The sequence below is a fragment of the Solea senegalensis genome, unplaced genomic scaffold, assembly GCF_019176455.1.
Source record: "Solea senegalensis isolate Sse05_10M unplaced genomic scaffold, IFAPA_SoseM_1 scf7180000017253, whole genome shotgun sequence".
Taxonomy (NCBI): Eukaryota; Metazoa; Chordata; class Actinopteri; order Pleuronectiformes; family Soleidae; genus Solea; species Solea senegalensis.
The window spans coordinates 1-18,872 of NW_025322307.1; the positions used below are offsets into that span (position 1 = coordinate 1).

An 18,872-nucleotide genomic window follows, 5' to 3' on the forward strand; every position below is an offset into this window, starting at 1 on the left:
ATAATTCATTAATTATTCATTATTTTTTTTAGTAAGGATTCTTAACCAGGTTACACTGAAATGAGATTTATGTGTGAATCAAATGACATTTCCTGGTCAAAAGTAACTCCAAGGTTCCTTACAGTGGTCACAACTGGGAGCCATGGTGATGTCATCTAAAGTGACAATGTGATCAGAAAGTTTTTCTCTGAGGTGTTTAGGGCCGAGTATAAAAGTTTAAAAGTAGAAAGTTACAGGTCATCCGGGACTTAATGTCTCTGAGACTTTCCTGGAGTTGAACAACCTGATTTATTTCATTCGGCCTCATTGATAAGAGCAGAATGGGAGGGTGGGGCTATGCCCCTGTGTAGTCAAAGGTGTGTGTGGTGGGAAGGGGTCAGTCACTGTCTGTGGGATAATAGGTGCAGGGAGAATGGGGCTGTGATCCAATACGGGCAGGGTGTCCGCATCCCCAGCAGAGCAGGGGGCGTTGGGGAGGGCGTGTGGCACTCCGGATCACTTCCGTCATGTCAGCGCATGCAGCGGTTCTCACCGTAGGATCACTTTCTCCAGGGCCGCTTTGGTCCCGCCCTCCACAGTCCCCCTCTCCAGAGCCAGCTCCAAAGCCTCTTGTAAGGAGCGGGGATGGGCGAGATGGGTCTGAATGCGCAGCCTCCTGGGGGTTATGGCTCGGATGAACTGGTCCCTGGCTGGGTCTGTAGTCTGTAGTGCTCCATGATGTTGTCTGTGTACAGTGCCTTGAGATAATATATGTCATAAATGCAATAGAATTCTCTGAAATCACTGGTATGGAAATATTTTGTGTTCCCCTGTGAATGTTGTCAACAATGTTCTTGTCATGGTGTGTAAACCATGTTATGTGTGAGTAGCAAAGCACAGGACGTCTCCACATGCATCATGAGGTCGTAGACATAACTCTGAAAACAACTCTGTTAACACAGATAACTCTTCTGTCCTCATTTGGAGCAAAACTTGCTCTAAATTCAACTTGCACTAAAGCGGTAACTAGTGCTAGACGTGTTTGTAGCATCAGAAAAGTGACCTTAGGTGGAAAAGCCTGGATTTAAACATGTTCTGAATGTACTGAACCACGCTACCAAATGTCAAGGAGGTCAAATCTTACTAGAAAGGTGTTTCCTTCCATGTATGATCATGTTATTGGAGGTCAGAGGTCAGATTGACGGACCTTCAGAGCAACACAGACTTGGAAGTTAGAGTTCATCTTCCTCTTCCCAGTCATCAGAGTCATTGATGAGGTCTTTGTGTCCATTCTTCAAACCAGGAGGGTCCTGGGTTCTTCGTGAGGACCAGATCTCTCTACTCCTATCTCAGCAACGTGGGCCACAAATATTTAAGCAACCCTGCTCCCCAAGAAGTTAAACCTAGGAAATAAGAACCATGTTCTTAGTGAAGTGTGTTCATTCTCATAATGTCATACCATTCTGCACTGGTACAGTTTTGATTTCCTGTACCCAGAGGACACATTTAACATTTAGATTTTAGAGTCACTGGAGACGGTGTTTGAATGTGTTTGTTCACGTGACATTTTGGACATTTCCTTTATTGTTGTGCTGTCTGTCTGTAACTGTGTTGTTCTGTGATTGTCTGACAGTTGTCTCTTGGAAATGAGAGCCTGTGTCTCAGTGAGAAATAAAGGTTAAATAAATAATAATAAAAACCACACTGCACTGTCCAATTTCTTTCTATTTTCAACTTATTATGTGTTTGCATTTTTAATGGGTCACTTAAAAAAAAACATAATGTTTACTACATTTACAGTAAAGTCTGTAATGATTACACTCATCACATTCAAACATTTTCAGTGCAAAAGCCTCTGGTTAGAAACACAATAACATTGTACCATTAAACAGCATAAAGCACATTACCAATGAACATTTTCCATAAACCAGTGCAGCTTCAATATTCTTCACAGTTTTTATGAAGCGACGACATGTGCGGCCAAAATAAATCTTCTGTGCAAAGTCAATAAACAGAATACTTGCAATATGCCTGCAGGTCATCCCTCAGTGTGTCACAGGGCGTTCTGATCCATTCATACAGACCCACGGGGCGCCTGGAACCCTGAGCAGTGAAGCCTTGATGGTAGGCTTTGCCCTGATCTAAGAGAGAAGTGAGTGAAGCCAGTCCTGCATGCGAGGGAGAGGGGGTTTGTTGGTCGTTGATACAAAGACGTAATGACTAGGGTCCTTTTTTTCTCTCACACAGGTGCGGCGTACGGGGACTGAGACTTTACGATCCATCCTCTCATCAACAACTCCTGTGTGTACTTTTTTATTTCCTGTACAGACGAATGAGCCTCCTGAACAGGGATATCATCCTTGATCCTGGTTTGCATCTGTAGGGATAACATCCAATGTCACTGTGGTCACAGGCAGACACTGCAGACTCTTCATAAAGCATTTCCTCAGTGACTTAGATCAGCAGGTGGTCTCCACAGCTAACTGCAGCCTGTGCTGTCTCAACCTGTCGTGTCTCGTCGTGTTTTCCATCTCAGTGACTTTGGCTGTTCTGATTCTCTTTGGCTGACATGTGACCACCTGCTGTCACTGAGGCTCTTTTAGACACTTTGCTGTTCTAGAACACTTCTTCATTCTAGTGGTTTGTATCGGACCACAGGTTCAGAGGTGTTGTAGCTCAGTAGTAGAGCCAGTCGTCTTTCAACGTAAGGGTTGGGGGTTCGATTCCTGCTTCTGCCGTCTGTGCTGGCAGATAGAAAAATGTGCTGCACATAGATGTGCTGTATGAAAGTGTGTGTGATGGGGTTTGAGTGGTCATCTAGACTAGAAGACTAGAAAACCCTTTACCTGCAGCACACATGCATCATTGTTCCCACTCTGACAGTAGCTATGCTGTAGCTTTGTGGCCTTTGGACTTGGATGAGGTGTATAATAGCTTCAGCTTGTTCTTCTAAACCAAGAGCTTTGCAGAGCCCTTGCAGAGGAGGTTGACAACCATGGCAGACACATCAGCGTTGGACTTGTGTATGAGAGTGGTTCTCTGTTTGCAGCAGACAGGTCAAGGCTCTCTCCTGGATCAAGAAGCTCTCCAGGTGGTCGCACTGTGTAATTGGGGATGGACGTCTCTGTCTTCAGGACCAACACGGTCTCACTCCCAAGTCGTCCCATGCGTGACGATCGGGCAGCGTCCCCTCGCGTCAGTTCTTAACGTACTGGGTACCCCTTTAGCGTCAATTTTCAACGCTTGGGGTAGTCAGGTTGACTTCTATAGAGCTCCCATAACGTCTGCATATGACGCCACGGGACCGAGTCGGGGAAACCGCAGTCCGTTGTGTGCTGATGAATACGGGGCAATATTGCTGATCGATTGATTGATTGATTGGTTACAATAAATTATATGATTTGAGTATTGTGTTAGGCCATACAACAATTAGGCAATATTACAGCAAATAATAGGCTCAAATGCTTTTTATTTCTCTGTCTCTGAGGTTTGTAATCGCGATTACAGAGATTATTTAATACTCAAGAAACGTATTTTGGCCCACTTTTGTGGAAATCTGCAGTCACAGCAGGGATTCGCAAGCAGTTCTTATCACAACACGAGCCATAGTATTTTTAAAGAATGATGCAAAAGTAAAGATTATTATTTTTATTGGGAAAAGTGTACTTTTTTCTAAATCAGAAGTGTGTGACGTAATTGTATGCGATGAGACGGCGTTGCCATGTCCGCGCTATTCCTACGGAATTGAAGTCCCGCGGGTTGAAGTCTTTGTCTGCTGGCTGGGGTAGACCTATTTTTGCATTCACATTATATGGGGAATATATAGAAACCCATATGTTAAGTGATATACTTAATTTATTCCTAAATCCTACCAAACTAACTTCAGATCAGCACATTCACACATGGATCTTGTAGATTTCGGGCTGATTCTGTCTTAGACCTGGCAACCCAGATGCAGCGTCCCATTGCTGTTTTCCCCCTCGGTAAGTACACTGATAAATTAATTAGACAGGTGACATATCGAGATAAAATCCTTAAATGTACGCCTTAAAATGTGTCAGGTCAAGAAAATAAGTTTTTGTTAGCATCTTTAGGAGAGCAGGGTAATCATTTGATGTACAGTAACTATTTAAGACATTGAGGTATAACTTGCTGCACCAAATGCACGTAGGGTTAGCTAACACGTGATGCTGTAAGCGAGTAGTTAGCACATGATGCTTTTTCCGTGCTCAATTCAACTTTATGTTATATACACCACTTCATTTGAAGGGCTGTAGAAGACTGACATGAAACTGTCTGAACCATTTGTACACTGGCTTACTGGGTCAAAGTTTGGATTGATTGATTTGATTTGACCATTATTGATATAGTATGAATCAAGCACTCTGTGTGTCATAGATTCAAATACAAAATAGTCAGGGATGACACAATAAAGCCCATAGGCTCATTTCCATTGTGGTCCCTAGCACAATGGAATCATTCTGGGCACAGTCATAGTAAAATAGTACAATGTAAATAGAATAGAATATAGGCTATACATAATTGCTTTATAATTTAGCAGTCCAGCATATGATAAATGGAGAGGGAGAGTAGTGATTCATTGTTATTTAAACCTGCATGCCTATGAAGCCCATTTGAATTGAATTGAATTGAAATGAGTAGTGTGAACGGTCAGTATGTTGGTAGTCTTAAGTATGATGTCAACGTTCTGATGAGGAGAACACAGATGTCAAATCTAGGCTGTTCAATTCTGAATAGTTGGTTCAAAGTGTTTTCTCTCCAACAGGTCCTTCAATTGTCTTCTTCCATTTGTCCCTCCTTGAAGCATCGTTTCTAAAACGCAAACCAAAGGCACTTTTTAGAGCCACGTCTGTCTGTCTTGTTATCCTGCCCGTGCTGTGTTGTACTTGTCAGTCTTTCTGTTGCTGTTTGTGTATCTTTCTGTCAGTATTAAGTTCTTGTCTGTAAAAAAATATCTTGTTATCTGTCTTGTTTTTGTTTATATCAGTGTGTGTCAAGACACGTCCAAAGTTCAGGCCCTGTCCATCTTGCCAGACACTCAATGCTGCAAGCCTCAAAACTTGCAGCATGTGTTATGTGAGCCTGTCAATGAAGAAGAAGTTGAAGGAAAAGACAGCATCATTGGACAGCAAGTGGGGTCAAGGTATCGTCCCAAACCGGAATGTTGGCCGCATTATTGATTCAGCCCGTATTGCAGTAAGTGAAAAGGCTCATTTTTATTCGTTTGATCTAAATCAAACAAGTTGCGCCTCCTTTTCTTCCACTGTACTCCATTAACTGCCATTAAATGCTTGCTACAGTACTAAAGTGTCCAATCATGCTATGGGTTTAACTAATGTGTGCCAACTGGTTACTTTTTATTTCAGGTGCGAAAACTTGAGGCCATAGGCTACAAGCCCATTTTATTTATGGGAAAAAAAGACAAGAAGGCCTCTAACAAGTGGGTAGCTGACATAATAACCCATTTGCCCCTCACATCTACCACCAAAAACTTCTTGGAGAAGATGAGGAGGGCTTATGAATTTCTTTTGACTAAGGGTAAGAGCAAGATTTTTTGTTCAGAATGCCTTTGTTTGAAACATATATTTGAGTTTTAATTTGAGAAGAATTGAAAAATATATTTGAATGACCTCAACAGAACAGCAGCCCAACACTGACCCATCAGCAGAGCCTGATAACCCCACCATGGAGCAGGGTGACAGCCCCGTCGAGGGTATGGGCCACAGCCAGGACGAGGAGCAGCACAGCAGCCTCGCCATGGAGCAACGTGACCACACCTAGGAGACTGTATTTGTCCTGAACCTTGTCCCTTGTCCGTCTCTCTCTTCTTCTTCTTGTTCTACCTCTACCACTGTTGCAGCAATGAAGAAGAGGAAGAGAGGAAATGACTCCCAGTTAAAAAAGGAGGGGCTTAAGAAGAAAAAGGGTAAGTTTTGTTTTGCATGCATTAATAAATTGGCTCCCAGACTCATTTGACTTTGGGCAATTATTGGTTGGAAAAGCCAGGCTTCATTCGGGTCATTGAATCAGGATCCAGTACACAATATTCTATTCTTCTATATTTAATGACCTGAGTGTTGGTTGGCACTCTGAAGCGGCCACAGTTTACATTAACATTAACCAGAGACATGATTAATGTTGATTTCTGACTTGTCTTTGCTAACTTGCAGTGATCAGTAGTGAAGCCACATGCAGTCGCATTACCAAAATGCATCTTGTCCAAACAGTTAATCTCACCTCTCAAACCAGCAAAACATTTCATGCGTCAAAATCAGCTTGTTGGACCAAAACACTGGCAACAATTCTCAGCCAGAAAACACACACTGTCACACGTAACACATTGTAACAACTAGCAGAAATTGAGTAAAGGTACGCACCAAGCAAAGGAAAACAAATGTTTTACTTTCTCTGTGTATCACATAAGCCGTTTCCTCATTGATTCAGTCCATCAAAGAATTGGCATGGAAGCGCATTCATTGTCCAGCAAAAGCCCAGCATAATGCATGTACAAGTACACTACAATGTTTATTGTGTATATAATGTATGATCTCAGTTTTTGACACGTAGGATCAACTAACTATTTGTTACACGTTAAGAATATTATTTCATTTGCTTCCATTTCCTTTGTCTATATCTCTGTGTCAAGTCATTTACAGTACTTTTGAAAGCAAAAACAAGTTGATGAAATTCCAGGGCTGCAACTATAATAATTACACAACAAAGCAACACGTGTAGTATAATGATTTATACTGTACAGGAATGTGACGCTTCTAGTCCTTCCTCTCTCCTGGATTTGGCAGCTGTTTGGAATGATTATTTCATTTTATCTTGGATTCATTTATACTAAGATATTTTCTACATATATATATTTCAACATGGTTAGTGCAGAAATTCAAGAACTCTAAGTGTTTTGAATATGTTTTAACAGTTATGAAAACAGTAAACATTAAGTTTATGAAGAGTTTTGACAATGTGACTTCAGTCCTATGAAAACCCAGTGCGGTTCATCTTGCAGTGTGGCGAAAACAAAGGACAAAACAGAATACAGATCACCTAACATAAATCCACTTCTTGACTAAAAAGTCAGTACTTTGATATTTGATGAAGCTACAAAGCATTGCATTCATGGCTTCATAAACTTTTCTTCTCTTTTCCTCATATTAGGTTGTCGAAAATGTAGTAGACAGAAAATATTCCAGTTTGGCTCAATTTCTGGGAGAAGGATACATGAGGTAAGATTTTATAGCATGTTCATTTTCTATATTCTTCATTTGGTTTCTTGTTTGTCTCAGTGAGTCATTCTTGCCTTTCAAAGATACAACTATCCAGTGGTTGTATGAACAGCTCAAATGATTGTTCCTTATCTGTGTGTGTGTAGGGGAAAGAAGAAGTGAAAGTGTGCTGGTTGCCTTGCTCTATGTGCTAAGACTTCATACACAATTGTTCTATCTCCACTACTGTTTCATGAAGAGTCCAAGAAAGTGTTGCAGCATGTTTGTAGGACCATAACAAAAGTAGCACATGTGTCATGTATTTGCTGCACCTCCTGTTTGAACTTGGTGAGCCCATGGTAGCTGAGAGCTATCCTCACAATTGTGGGGAAAAGAGGTGTAGTGCCTGGGGTAGATAGGTTGTAGGAACCTATTCCAGCAGCATTTTGCAGTGAGGATGAGAGCAGTGTCAGCAGCGATATTAGAATACATGAAGGATAACAGGGCAGGAAGAAGCAGTAAGAAAGATGAGGAAGAGGAGAAGACTTAGGAATAGCAGTGGGAATTTTAGGGAACTCCATTTCCATTTCCAGAAGGAGAGTTACCTTAAACTACATGACTCTGTGAACAGAACCTGATGGCCGGCAGGTTTTCTTCAACAAACCATTGGTTTCTCTGTGTATCACATAAGCTGTTTCCTGATTGATTCAGTCCATAAAAACATTGATTCCATCTCTTGATTATATTTCTCAACTCAGCATAATGCATGTGCTTTTTTTTATAAGTTCCACTACAATGTTTATTGTGTATATAATGTAAGATCTCAGTTTTAAAATTCTAAATGGGTGTGAAGCGTTACTAACTATTTGTTTCTTTCACTCAGGATGTAAATGTTCCCACTGTTCGCCAGAATAGAATTTATACAATGAAGAAAAAATACAATCCAAATCATATTTGTGATAAGCCTATATGTTAATATTTCTGAGTGAAGAAGAAACAATGACTCTCTTAAATAGACTGTGAATAGCAAATCTTGATTCAAGGAAATGTAAGTATGTTCCATGATTAACTAATGGAACACAGAATCAAACTTTATTGTGAAGTTATTGATACTTTTGACCAATGTAACTGTTTTATTTACAGAGAAATCTTCTCAATCTGCATATACATGCATTAGAATGGTAGTATCAGAGATCCATTTCTGAAGGCTTTTTTTGTTTACCATTGTCACGTGGGCTGTAACGGGGACGTAACAACCATGAACATGAATTCCGTCAGGTTCAACCAACTCAGAGTTTCAGTCCTGAATCCGACAACTTGAGAGAGAGAAAATACATGGGGTGCATGTGGTGTGACATGGCTGCTGCAGCATGCCCGATTATACAGTATCTAATTGAAAGTGTTACATGGCTTTTGGAGCCACGACCCTACTGAATGTTTCCACAGCTCATGTCTTTTTCTTCTCGACGTGCAGCTATGCAGCCCTCCGACATCAAACAGTGTAGAAAACAAGTACAATCTGTTTCAAATGATGAAGATAAATACCTCATTGTACCAGAAGGCAAGTGAAGTAGCCAAGCTTCTAAAACCTTCAGAACAAACTTCATTATGACTTAGCTCAACTCAACATGCACACATTGAAGCTGGCAGCAACCACAGGCCACTGACTGTAGCAGGTCAAACAAACCCATTGCATCCTGCATATGTACACGTCCCACATCCATTTCCCATGTATTTTAGCTGTTAGGCTCAGAGTTTCCTGCTTTCTGAAACAGCCTCAAACCTTTTCTAGTGTTTTTCTTTTTTTTTACGCAGAGCATAATAAAAAAACATTGCACAAAAGTCATGTGTCTGTGTGTTACAGGCCAAGGTGTTTTTCTTTCAATCTCATCAAGAATACAGAATACTCAAATGTTGAAACTCACTCTGTTTCTTCAAGTGTTCATGTCATAGCTCCTTATTAGACCACATAACCGACCTTTGACCCTGACCCCAAAAAGTGGACTTTTTCAATTTCCTCTTCAGTTACATTGAGCCACTTCAACAAACTGAATGTCTGTAAATGAAAACACTCTTAATCATGAATGAAATCCATTTATTTGAGTGTTTTGTTTTGCTTTGTTTAAACATGATCTTAAAGTTTGCACTGTCTGATAACAACTTGTTGTGTTCTGATACTTTGCAGTGGCAAAACCTGGGATGACACATGGGAGCCTGCAAACACATTTGCACAACAACACCACACTGCCACCCCTGAGTCTCCTCCTCCTTCTGGTTCTGGTTCAGCTGAACCTAACTGGTTGGGCTCTACTCACAGCAGGGGAAAAGAGACAATCGACAGAAATGACTGACACTGAGCTCAAATCAAATACTGTGCTGCAACACGTGTCTTTTGTGTTTATTGAAGGAATGTGTTCATGGATCTTGTGTTCTATGCCATTCACACATCAACCATGTTAAATGACATCTGGTAAACATCAATCATTTATTAAGCTCAACATGTAAGAAAGTCATCATTCTTATACTTCAAGTACCAGCACACTAGGGCTATTGAGTGTTTAGGCTTGCTGAACTTCAGTTAAGTGTTGGCACAGTGCATGTACCCAGTATATGTTTGTGTTTCTTCCAGACAGTTGACACACATTAAGCACGTTTTGTATTTGTCATTAACTGAGGTTGTCATAGTTTGTATGCATGCATGTAAGCCTATTTATTTCACACTGAGAGTCAAAATCCACAAACAGTAGATTTATACATTACTTAACGAGCTCGATTATTGGAATTGCTCCACAAATATAGCAAGTGATGATAAACTATTTAGAAAATACAATAAAGAAAGATTAGGAACAAACAGACAATCAGCCAATAATAGGCTTTCATATCCAAATAAGATTAGAGTGTTCAAATAATACATATAAAAGAATAATAAATATACATATATAGGTATATAGCTATATAAGCATAACATAGGAATGAAGAAATATATAGTTTCAAATAAATGAACAATGATAATAAGTGTTTTCTCATTTCATGGACACAGGCCATCCCAGACCTAGTTTCAGACAGCACTTTGAGGGCCATATATAAAATAAAGATCTGTGTTTATTTCTTTTTTTGTTTAGTTTTAATGTAAATAGTCACCAAAATAAAGGATACAGAAATAAAAAGTCTGTTTTATTAGCCAATGCAAGCATATAACCTACATTAGCATTTGCTCCCCCAAAAGATTTGGTTATATATGCACATATGACACGCCTATTATTGTTGGTATTTCAGTTATTACTATTATTGTTATTATTTTTATTATTATTATTATTATTATTATTGTTATTATTATTGTAGGGCCACACGGTTGGCGTAGTGGTCGAGCCCCGGTTGGAACAAGGGCCTTTCTGCATGGAGAGAACCTGGGTTCTCTCCGTGTTCTCCGGGTTCCTCCCACAGTCCAAAGACATACAATATGGGGATTAGGTCAATTGGACACCCTAAATTGACCATAGATAGGTATGAGTGTGAGAGTGAATGGTTGTTTGTCTCTATATGTGTGTGGCCCTGTGATGGACTGGCCAACTGTCCAGGGTGTACCCCGCCTATCGCCCCATGTAGCTGAGATTGGCACAGCACCCCCCGCGACCCTCTGGTGGAGGATAGAGCGGTAGATGATGGATGGATGGATTATTATTATTATTGTTAATATTACTATTTTCACATGAGAGCAATTCATATACAATTATTTAAATATTTTGTTTCAATTGACTCGTGATTAAAGAAGAAATGCCATTGTACAACAATAAGAATAGCCTATGTAGCCCCAGGATGACAGACAGACAGACAGACAGACAAATACATTGATACATATATAGACAGACAGACAGACATACATATATCTCTGTTACAGTTTTTCTCAATAGTTAAAACACTAAACCCTATTGTCTGAACCAAATGCTCAGTTGCCTGAACCCACTGATTGAATCAATCAGTCTTTTGTCAAAACCATAAGCACTCTTCACCTGTTTAGACACAACTTGCCAACACATTTTCATTGTGATGCACCTGTGCTGCATAATGGTGAGCACAGGTGACACAAGTCAAACACAGTTAAAGCACAAGTGTCACCACGTGAAGACAACAACTCAAAACTGATCACACTTGTGGCTGATGATGTGAGGGAACATATAAGCCAGTTCAGAGAGCACTGGTTTGTGAGGCCCTATGATGGATAGAAATCTGAGAGGAAGAGTTTGTGTGAGAGGAGGTCGAGGAGGTCAGTGAAGATATCTGATGAAATCAGAGCGACTGTGATTGACCATGTTCTTGTCCATGGTATGAGCATGAGGGAGGCCGGACAAAGGCTACAACCAAACATCAGTAGATTCACTGTGTCCACCATAATCCCAAGATTTAGAGAAGAGAACAGGTAATTACCTTTTTTGACATTATAGTACAGTCTGTAAATGTTGACAGCAATTACTGTATGACATACTATATACTGTACCACTGTTGAGCTGACTCTCAGAATGGGTCTGAAAACTACACTTCCCAGAGTTCACCAGCAGCAGCAAACTGACTGCCTGTCACCTGATCAGTCATTGTCACTTATTTGGAGCACCTGTGAAGACACTGAGGGACTCAGCCATTCAGTCAAACAAACTTCAGAGAGAAGACCTCAAGTTCACTCATAGGTTCAGTCCGAAGACGCCAATGGTCGGTGAAACATTTTATTTACTTTCATGGTGTTTGAAATGCTGCTTCAAATGTTTAAGTTTGTTTTACTTTGTAGATTGCCTGAAAAACACACTGAAGCATTGGCTGCATTGATTTAAGTTAAATAGATTTGTGATACAACAGTATTTCATTTTTGAGTTTGGAAAATTAACGGTGAAGATACAAAAGGATAGTAAATGTTAAAACTTTATTAAAAAATGTAGAAAATGGATGAAATTCGATTTTATTTTATGTAAAAGGCTTAAGTGTTTAATCCATTTAAAATGTTTAATTAATGTTTACATTTATTTAAAATGCATTAAAAAATGTTTAATTAAAATGTTTAATTAAAATTGTAACTTTTGTTTCTGTCTTTCAAGGTTTACACCTAATTTACCGTCCAGACCAATCAACTGATAAAGCCAAAAGGAAAATAAAAGTGATTGAGTTGGAAATTTGAGTTGTCCTGTGTCCTTTGGATTTTGAACAAGAGGAGGACTTGACAGTTGTAAACCACGCAGAGCAGCCTGGCCCTGAGGATAAACGGCTTCAGATCCAGTAAAAGCTGCTGACGCAGAAGTCAAGATGGCAGAAGAGATCCTGGGGAAGTCGGTCCAGCAGCTCAAAAAGGATGAATTAAAGAATGAATTAGGTGGAAGAGTCAAGGACCTAAGAGCATCCTACTACAGGCTTGAATTAAGGAAAGCTGAATTTGCCACTGCGCGGACGATCAATGAGCAAGGCACAGGAGTGAAACTACTACCCCAACCAGCAACATTCACACCAATAGTGAGAATCAAGCCAACCACTCTACCTATCTTCAATGGAAGCAAGAGGGAATATCACAGATGGAGGAAAGACTGGGAGAGTCTGCAAAAGCAGGGAGAGCCATCCGGATCAACTGAAGTTAAGAAAATTCAACTTTTGGAAAGTGTGGATGACAAAATCTCAAAGGACCTCAGGCTTTGAACCTAAACAAATGCCAATGACATGTTCAGAGTCCTGGAAAACAGATATGGCAACAAGTCAACCATCACTGTGGAAATACTTGAAGAGCTGGAGAAGATGCCACAAGTGAAGGGGAACCAGCCCAGAAAGGTCATTGACCTCATTCAGTCAGTGGAGAAGGCCCTAGCGGATCTCACAGAGTTAGGAAACTCTGGAGCCATAAATAACCCACTGGTAATTAAATCAATTGAAAGTAAGTTGCCTGACTTTATTAAAAGAGACTGGTTGATGTTCATGTTTGAACCCAGAAACAATGTCACATCAGACAACCACTTTGACATGCTCTTGAAGTTCCTGAAAAGTCAAGAAGAAATACTAGAGAGACTTGAACAGCTCAGAACTGTGGAGAAGATGGAGAAATCAGATCTTCCAGACAAGAAGTATGACAGGAAGATTGCTTCAACAAAAACCACAAAGAAAGAAGAGCTTGATGAGGTATGTGGTATCTGTGGTGATAGTGGGCACAACAACAAAATCTTCTTCTGTAGAAAGTTCAAAAAACTTAAGCTACCAGAAAAGAAAGCTGTATTGAGAAAGCTGGGAGCATGCAGAAGATGTCTTGGAAACCATGATGAAGAAGGATACTGCAGAGACACTTTCCTATGCAGAAATAAAGACTGTAAAAGGGAAGGTGGTGCCCCAGACCACCATTTTTTCCTCTGCCCAAAAGGAGAAGTCAAAAGAGGGGAAGAGAGAAAAAGTGGAAAGGACTGCAAAGGTGAAAGCAAGCTAACGGAGGAACAAGAGAAGATCTTATCAGAACTTTCCCCAGAAATGGCAGATCGATGCAGAAAGGCTTTCACCAACACAAACAAAAACACAGTGACACTCGACGCTTCAGGCCAATCTGAGCTACTGCAGAGAAATGGGATCTCTGAACTTCCTGTCATCATGATGTTGATGCAAGTCACTGCAAACGCAGGGCAGAGGATTGGGACTTTAATTGATCTTGCTTCAGATACAAACTACATTACCCATAAGGCTGCTGAAAGACTGAGGTTAAGAAGTGAGAAGATAACTTTAGTTGTGCATGGAGTTGGTGGAATGACCATGAAGGTGAACACACGAAGGTATCTCCTCAAAGTCAGAGTCAAGACTCCAAAAGGGACGGAAAGAGCTCATGAAATGGTCTGCTACGGCTTGGATGAAATCGCCAGAGTGCATCAAGTAATTGAACCTGAGAAGCTGAAAAAATTCTTCCCAGAAGTCAAACTTAAAGAATTGGAAAGGCCAGAAGAGGTCGAACTTCTCATAAGCCACCGAGAGGGAAGACTGGCTCCCCAGAGGGTAAAAATAATCGGAGACCTCGTCTTGTGGGAGAGTCCATTAGGGAAGACAGTGGCTGGAGCACATCCCGACTTGTTTGAAGAAGTGGAGGTTGCAGCATATGAGTCCAAAACACACTTTGCTCGCTCCATGAGGGCAGCAGCTGCCAAATATCAAGAAGTCGCAAGTCTAACAACTGACACAGCCCAGCTACAGCAGAAGGATGTTGCTCAGACCAAATTTACAGCTGCCAGCAACCGTGAGTTCCTTGAGTGGTGGCACTGGGACAGCATCGGAGCCGCATGTGAGCCAAAATGTGGAGGATGCCGATGTGGAAACTGTCCACCAGGAGGAAAAGAAATGACCCTGGCAGAGGAGAGGGAGCTTGAGATCATTAAAGGAGGCCTCACCTACAAGAAGGGGGATGCTCACACAGCAGCTCCACATTGGGATGCAAAGTATCCTTGGACGGTAGATCCTGCCTCTCTCCCAAACAACAAAGGTGCTGTCCAGGCTTGTTTCTTAAGGATGGAAAAGCAACTAAGTAGAGAGCCAGACTGGAAAGTCGCATATGCTACCCAGATTAACGAAATGGTTGAACGGGGCGCAGCCATAAAACTCTCCAACAAAATCATGGACAAGTGGAACGGACCAGTGTGGTACGTAAGCCACCTAGTGGCGCCAAACCCTCATTCAGTGACGACACCAGTTCGATTTGTTGAATCAAAAGCCAAGCTGACACCTCTGGATCAGAAGGGAGAAGCTGTAAAAGCTGAGCTCTGTGGTGCTGTCTTTGCAGCCAGGATCAGGAAGTATGTGGAAAAGCATGCTCGAATGAAGATTGAGAGATGGTTCCATCTACTCGACAGTCAAACAGTCTTGGGAGCCATACAAAGAGTCAGTTATGGGTACAAAACCTTCTTTGCAAATAGAGTGGGTGAAATCCAGAAGGCAGGACTAATGCAAGACTGGTGGTGGATCCCTGGAGATCTAAACATAGCTGACATCATAACAAGAGGGGGCGCTCCTGAAGATTTGAAGGAGAATTCCACATGGCAAAATGGACCAGAGTTCCTGAAGTGGCCATTGGAGGAGTGGCCTATAAAATCCGCTGGAGAGGTTGCAGCTCATGCTAGAGAGAGTGTAAACAAACTCCAGAGGAAGGCATTCTCAGGTGCATTGACAAGAGCTCAAGCAAGGAGGAGTCAGCAGAAAGTAGACCCACAAGCCATCCAGGAAATTCCAAAGATTGAGACTCAAGAGGAAAATCCTGTGGTAAACCCACCTCTTCTAAGAAGGAAGCCCACTGGCTGGGTTAAAGATCTTGTAGAAGTAAGAAGATTCAGTAGCCTGTCCAAACTGGTGAGAGTGATTGCCTGGGTTTGTCTAGCTGCCAAGCAGTGGCTGAAGAGGAAGTGCCGGGCCCCTAAACTGTCAAAGTGGGAGGTAACATCACCCAAGCAAGCTATGCTGACTGTCAAAGAACATGAAGATGCACTCAAGGACCTCTTTCTCGCAGCTCAAGAAGGTATATCTTTTTCAGACACAACTCTAAGCAGACTGGCAGTATACAAAGATGTGAACTCTGGACTGCTAGTTTGTGGAGGCAGAATTCAGACGTTCAACGAAGATAAGACAGCAGTGCCAGTTTTACCATTTGAAGCATGGGTATCTACATTGCTGGCACGAGAATCCCACAAAGCAAACCACGAAGGAGTGGCAGGAACCCTTCTCCGGATGAGGAAGAAAGCATGGATAATAAAAGGCCGTAGACTTGCCAAGAAAATGGTTGACAGCTGTGTGGTCTGCAGGAAAAACAAGGCAAAACAGTGTCAACAAATCATGGCTGACCTGCCTCTAGAGCGAACAGGCCCAGCTTCACCTTTTGAATTCACCACCATGGATCTGTTCGGCCCTTATGAAGTTAAAGATGAGGTCAAGAAGAGAGCTAGACTCAGAGTATGGGGGATAGTTTTCTGCTGCATGGCTTCTCGAGCCATACACACTGAAGTGGTGAGTGACATGTCATCTGAAGGATTCCTGCTAGCCTATCAAAGATTCACTTCACTGAGAGGACACCCCAGGAAACTCTGGTCAGACCCTGGCACTAACTTTGTGGGAGCCAGACCTGCTCTGGAGAAGCTTCACAAATTCCTGGACCGACTGAACAGGTCTGAACTTGAAGATACAGCTGCCAAGCATGGTACAGAATGGTCGTGGAAAATCCATCCTGCAGACTCTCCCCATAGGAATGGTGCAGCAGAGGCAGCTGTCAAAGTAGTGAAGCGGGCGTTGAGCAACCTTGGTGGAGATGGCGTTTTCACATGGGGAGAATTCCAAACCTTTCTCTTCATGGCAGCCAACCTTGCAAATGAGAGACCCATTGATGCAAGAACTCAAAGCAGAGAAGATTGTGTAGAGTATATCACCCCGAATTCTCTGCTTTTAGGACGTGCCAATCCAAAGGGAGACCCTGGAGATTTCCAGTTTGACGGGTACCCTTACAAAAGACTTAAACATATTCAAGCAGAGTTAAGCCATTTCTGGAAGAAGTGGAGCCAATTGGCTGGACCAAATCTGTTCATAAGAAACAAATGGCACACCAAAAAGCGAAATGTTGCTGTTGGAGATGTGGTCTGGTTGGCTGACCAAAATGCCCTAAGAGGACAGTACAAGCTGGCTAGAGTGGTCAGTGTGAATGCTGACAGCAAAGGCATTGTAAGAGATGTGCTTGTGAAGACTTTTCCCAGCTATCCTGTTCACATCAAAAAGGCAAAAGGCAAAGAAGGGCCCACGAGAGGAAATGGTGAAAAAACCAGAAGGCTTCAAAACAAAATCCCAGCCACAATTCTTCATAGAGATGTCAGACGCCTTGTCATTCTACTTCCCGCTGAAGAACAAGAAAATGAAGGGCTTGTGTGACCTCTGGATTTGGAAAAACCAGGAGCTCAAGTGGGAGGTGTTGAGCTGACTCTCAGAATGGGTCTGAAAACTACACTTCCCAGAGTTCACCAGCAGCAGCAAACTGACTGCCTGTCACCTGATCAGTCATTGTCACTTATTTGGAGCACCTGTGAAGACACTGAGGGACTCAGCCATTCAGTCAAACAAACTTCAGAGAGAAGACCTCAAGTTCACTCATAGGTTCAGTCCGAAGACGCCAATGGTCGGTGAAACATTTTATTTACTTTCATGGTGTTTGAAATGCTGCTTCAAATGTTTAAGTTTGTTTTACTTTGTAGATTGCCTGGAAAAACACACTGAAGCATTGGCTGCATTGATTTAAGTTAAATAGAATTGTGATACAACAGTATTTCATTTTTGAGTTTGGAAAATTAACGGTGAAGATACAAAAGGATAGTAAATGTTAAAACTTTATTAAAAAATGTAGAAAATGGATGAAATTCGATTTTATTTTATGTAAAAGGCTTAAGTGTTTAATCCATTTAAAATGTTTAATTAATGTTTACATTTATTTAAAATGCATTAAAAAATGTTTAATTAAAATGTTTAATTAAAATTGTAACTTTTGTTTCTGTCTTTCAAGGTTTACAACCTAATTTACCGTCCAGACCAATCAACTGATAAAGCCAAAAGGAAAATAAAAGTGATTGAGTTGGAAATTTGAGTTGTCCTGTGTCCTTTGGATTTTGAACAAGAGGAGGACTTGACAACCACAGTATACCGTAAGTAAGTACATGTTTCTGTACATCACTGTACCAATGTACTGTAGTATTGTAATGGAGGGTTGGTCTAACTGTTGTAGGCCTAGTATTCCATGTATATCTTTTGTAACTGCATGTTCTCTTGTTGTAGAATTGAAAGACTGCCACACGGGGGTGGGAGGACAGCTATGTTCTCCCCACACCAAGAGACCCTAATTGTTGATATGGTCCGTGAGAACAACGCCATTAAACTGAGTGAAATTCAGCAGAAGATCATTGAGGACCATGTAAATGTTGAGGGTATCAACAGTGTCAGCCTCTCTACTGTTGATCGTGTCAGACTGTGCATGAAACAGCCTGGATACAGCATGCCAGAGGTTTTTACCCCGTTGCCTGGCCAGACAACATGTGGCCTGTGATGTGGATGAAGTCCTGTGGCCTGACCCAGTACGGAGACATGATGATGTGGCTGAGTAATGCACTTATTTGTATATTTGTGTACTTTATTTTTACATGGGCTTACTGTAGACAAGTGACAAATGCATAAGATTTCTGTTTGTTTTACAAGTGCTACGTGTAAAGATTTCTGTGCTATTATATAATCTATATTCTAAATGCACAGGTGTTTTGTTTTGCAACATGCATTTAGCCTACAGTGAACAATAAACATTTATTTCTCCAGCTTCATGTCCTGAGCATTGTGTTTTCTATTTTTCTACATAGTGTTGAGTGACTGTTCAGTAGTGTTTTTAAGATTCGACAACAAAGTTCAGATTTGAGCACAGATTGAACTGTTTTGAGGTGAAAGTTTGGTTTTGAAAGAAGAGTCTGAGGTTTTGTGAATGTAGCTTGAAAATTGGGTTTTGTGTTCACAGTTTAGAGAAAAGAGAGAGCAGCTTTCAAGAAATGTGTCTAAGCAATCAAGAAAAACTGTAACGGAAGGTGTTTTATCGACTGTGATTGTAAAATGTGAAATGTCTCATTTCATGGCATATTTCGAAGAATATATGACTCAGGG

General features: G+C 41.3%; 1 protein-coding gene and 1 long non-coding RNA gene across 3 annotated transcripts; both read left to right on the forward strand.

Annotated features, from left to right (window-relative positions):
* Window positions 1–4,237: 4,237 nt before the first annotated feature.
* Window positions 4,238–9,633, forward strand: LOC122764149. The gene is made up of 5 exons (XR_006359554.1): window positions 4,238–5,196; window positions 5,367–5,538; window positions 5,639–5,926; window positions 7,165–7,232; window positions 9,397–9,633. It is a non-coding gene; the product is annotated as an uncharacterized LOC122764149 (long non-coding RNA).
* Window positions 9,634–12,902: 3,269 nt separating this feature from the next.
* On the forward strand, window positions 12,903–17,861 carry LOC122764147. 2 transcript variants are annotated; one of them, XM_044018474.1, is made up of 2 exons: window positions 12,903–17,355; window positions 17,737–17,861. In XM_044018474.1, the coding sequence occupies exon 1, from the start codon at window positions 12,906–12,908 to the stop codon at window positions 17,109–17,111; it is 4,206 nt and encodes a 1,401-aa protein (XP_043874409.1). In that variant the 5' UTR covers window positions 12,903–12,905; the 3' UTR covers window positions 17,112–17,355; window positions 17,737–17,861. The 2 variants fall into 2 exon arrangements, with proteins under 2 accessions (XP_043874409.1, XP_043874410.1); XM_044018475.1 differs by lacking the exon at window positions 17,737–17,861 and having other exon boundaries at window positions 12,903–14,741; window positions 15,330–17,411.
* Window positions 17,862–18,872: the final 1,011 nt, after the last annotated feature.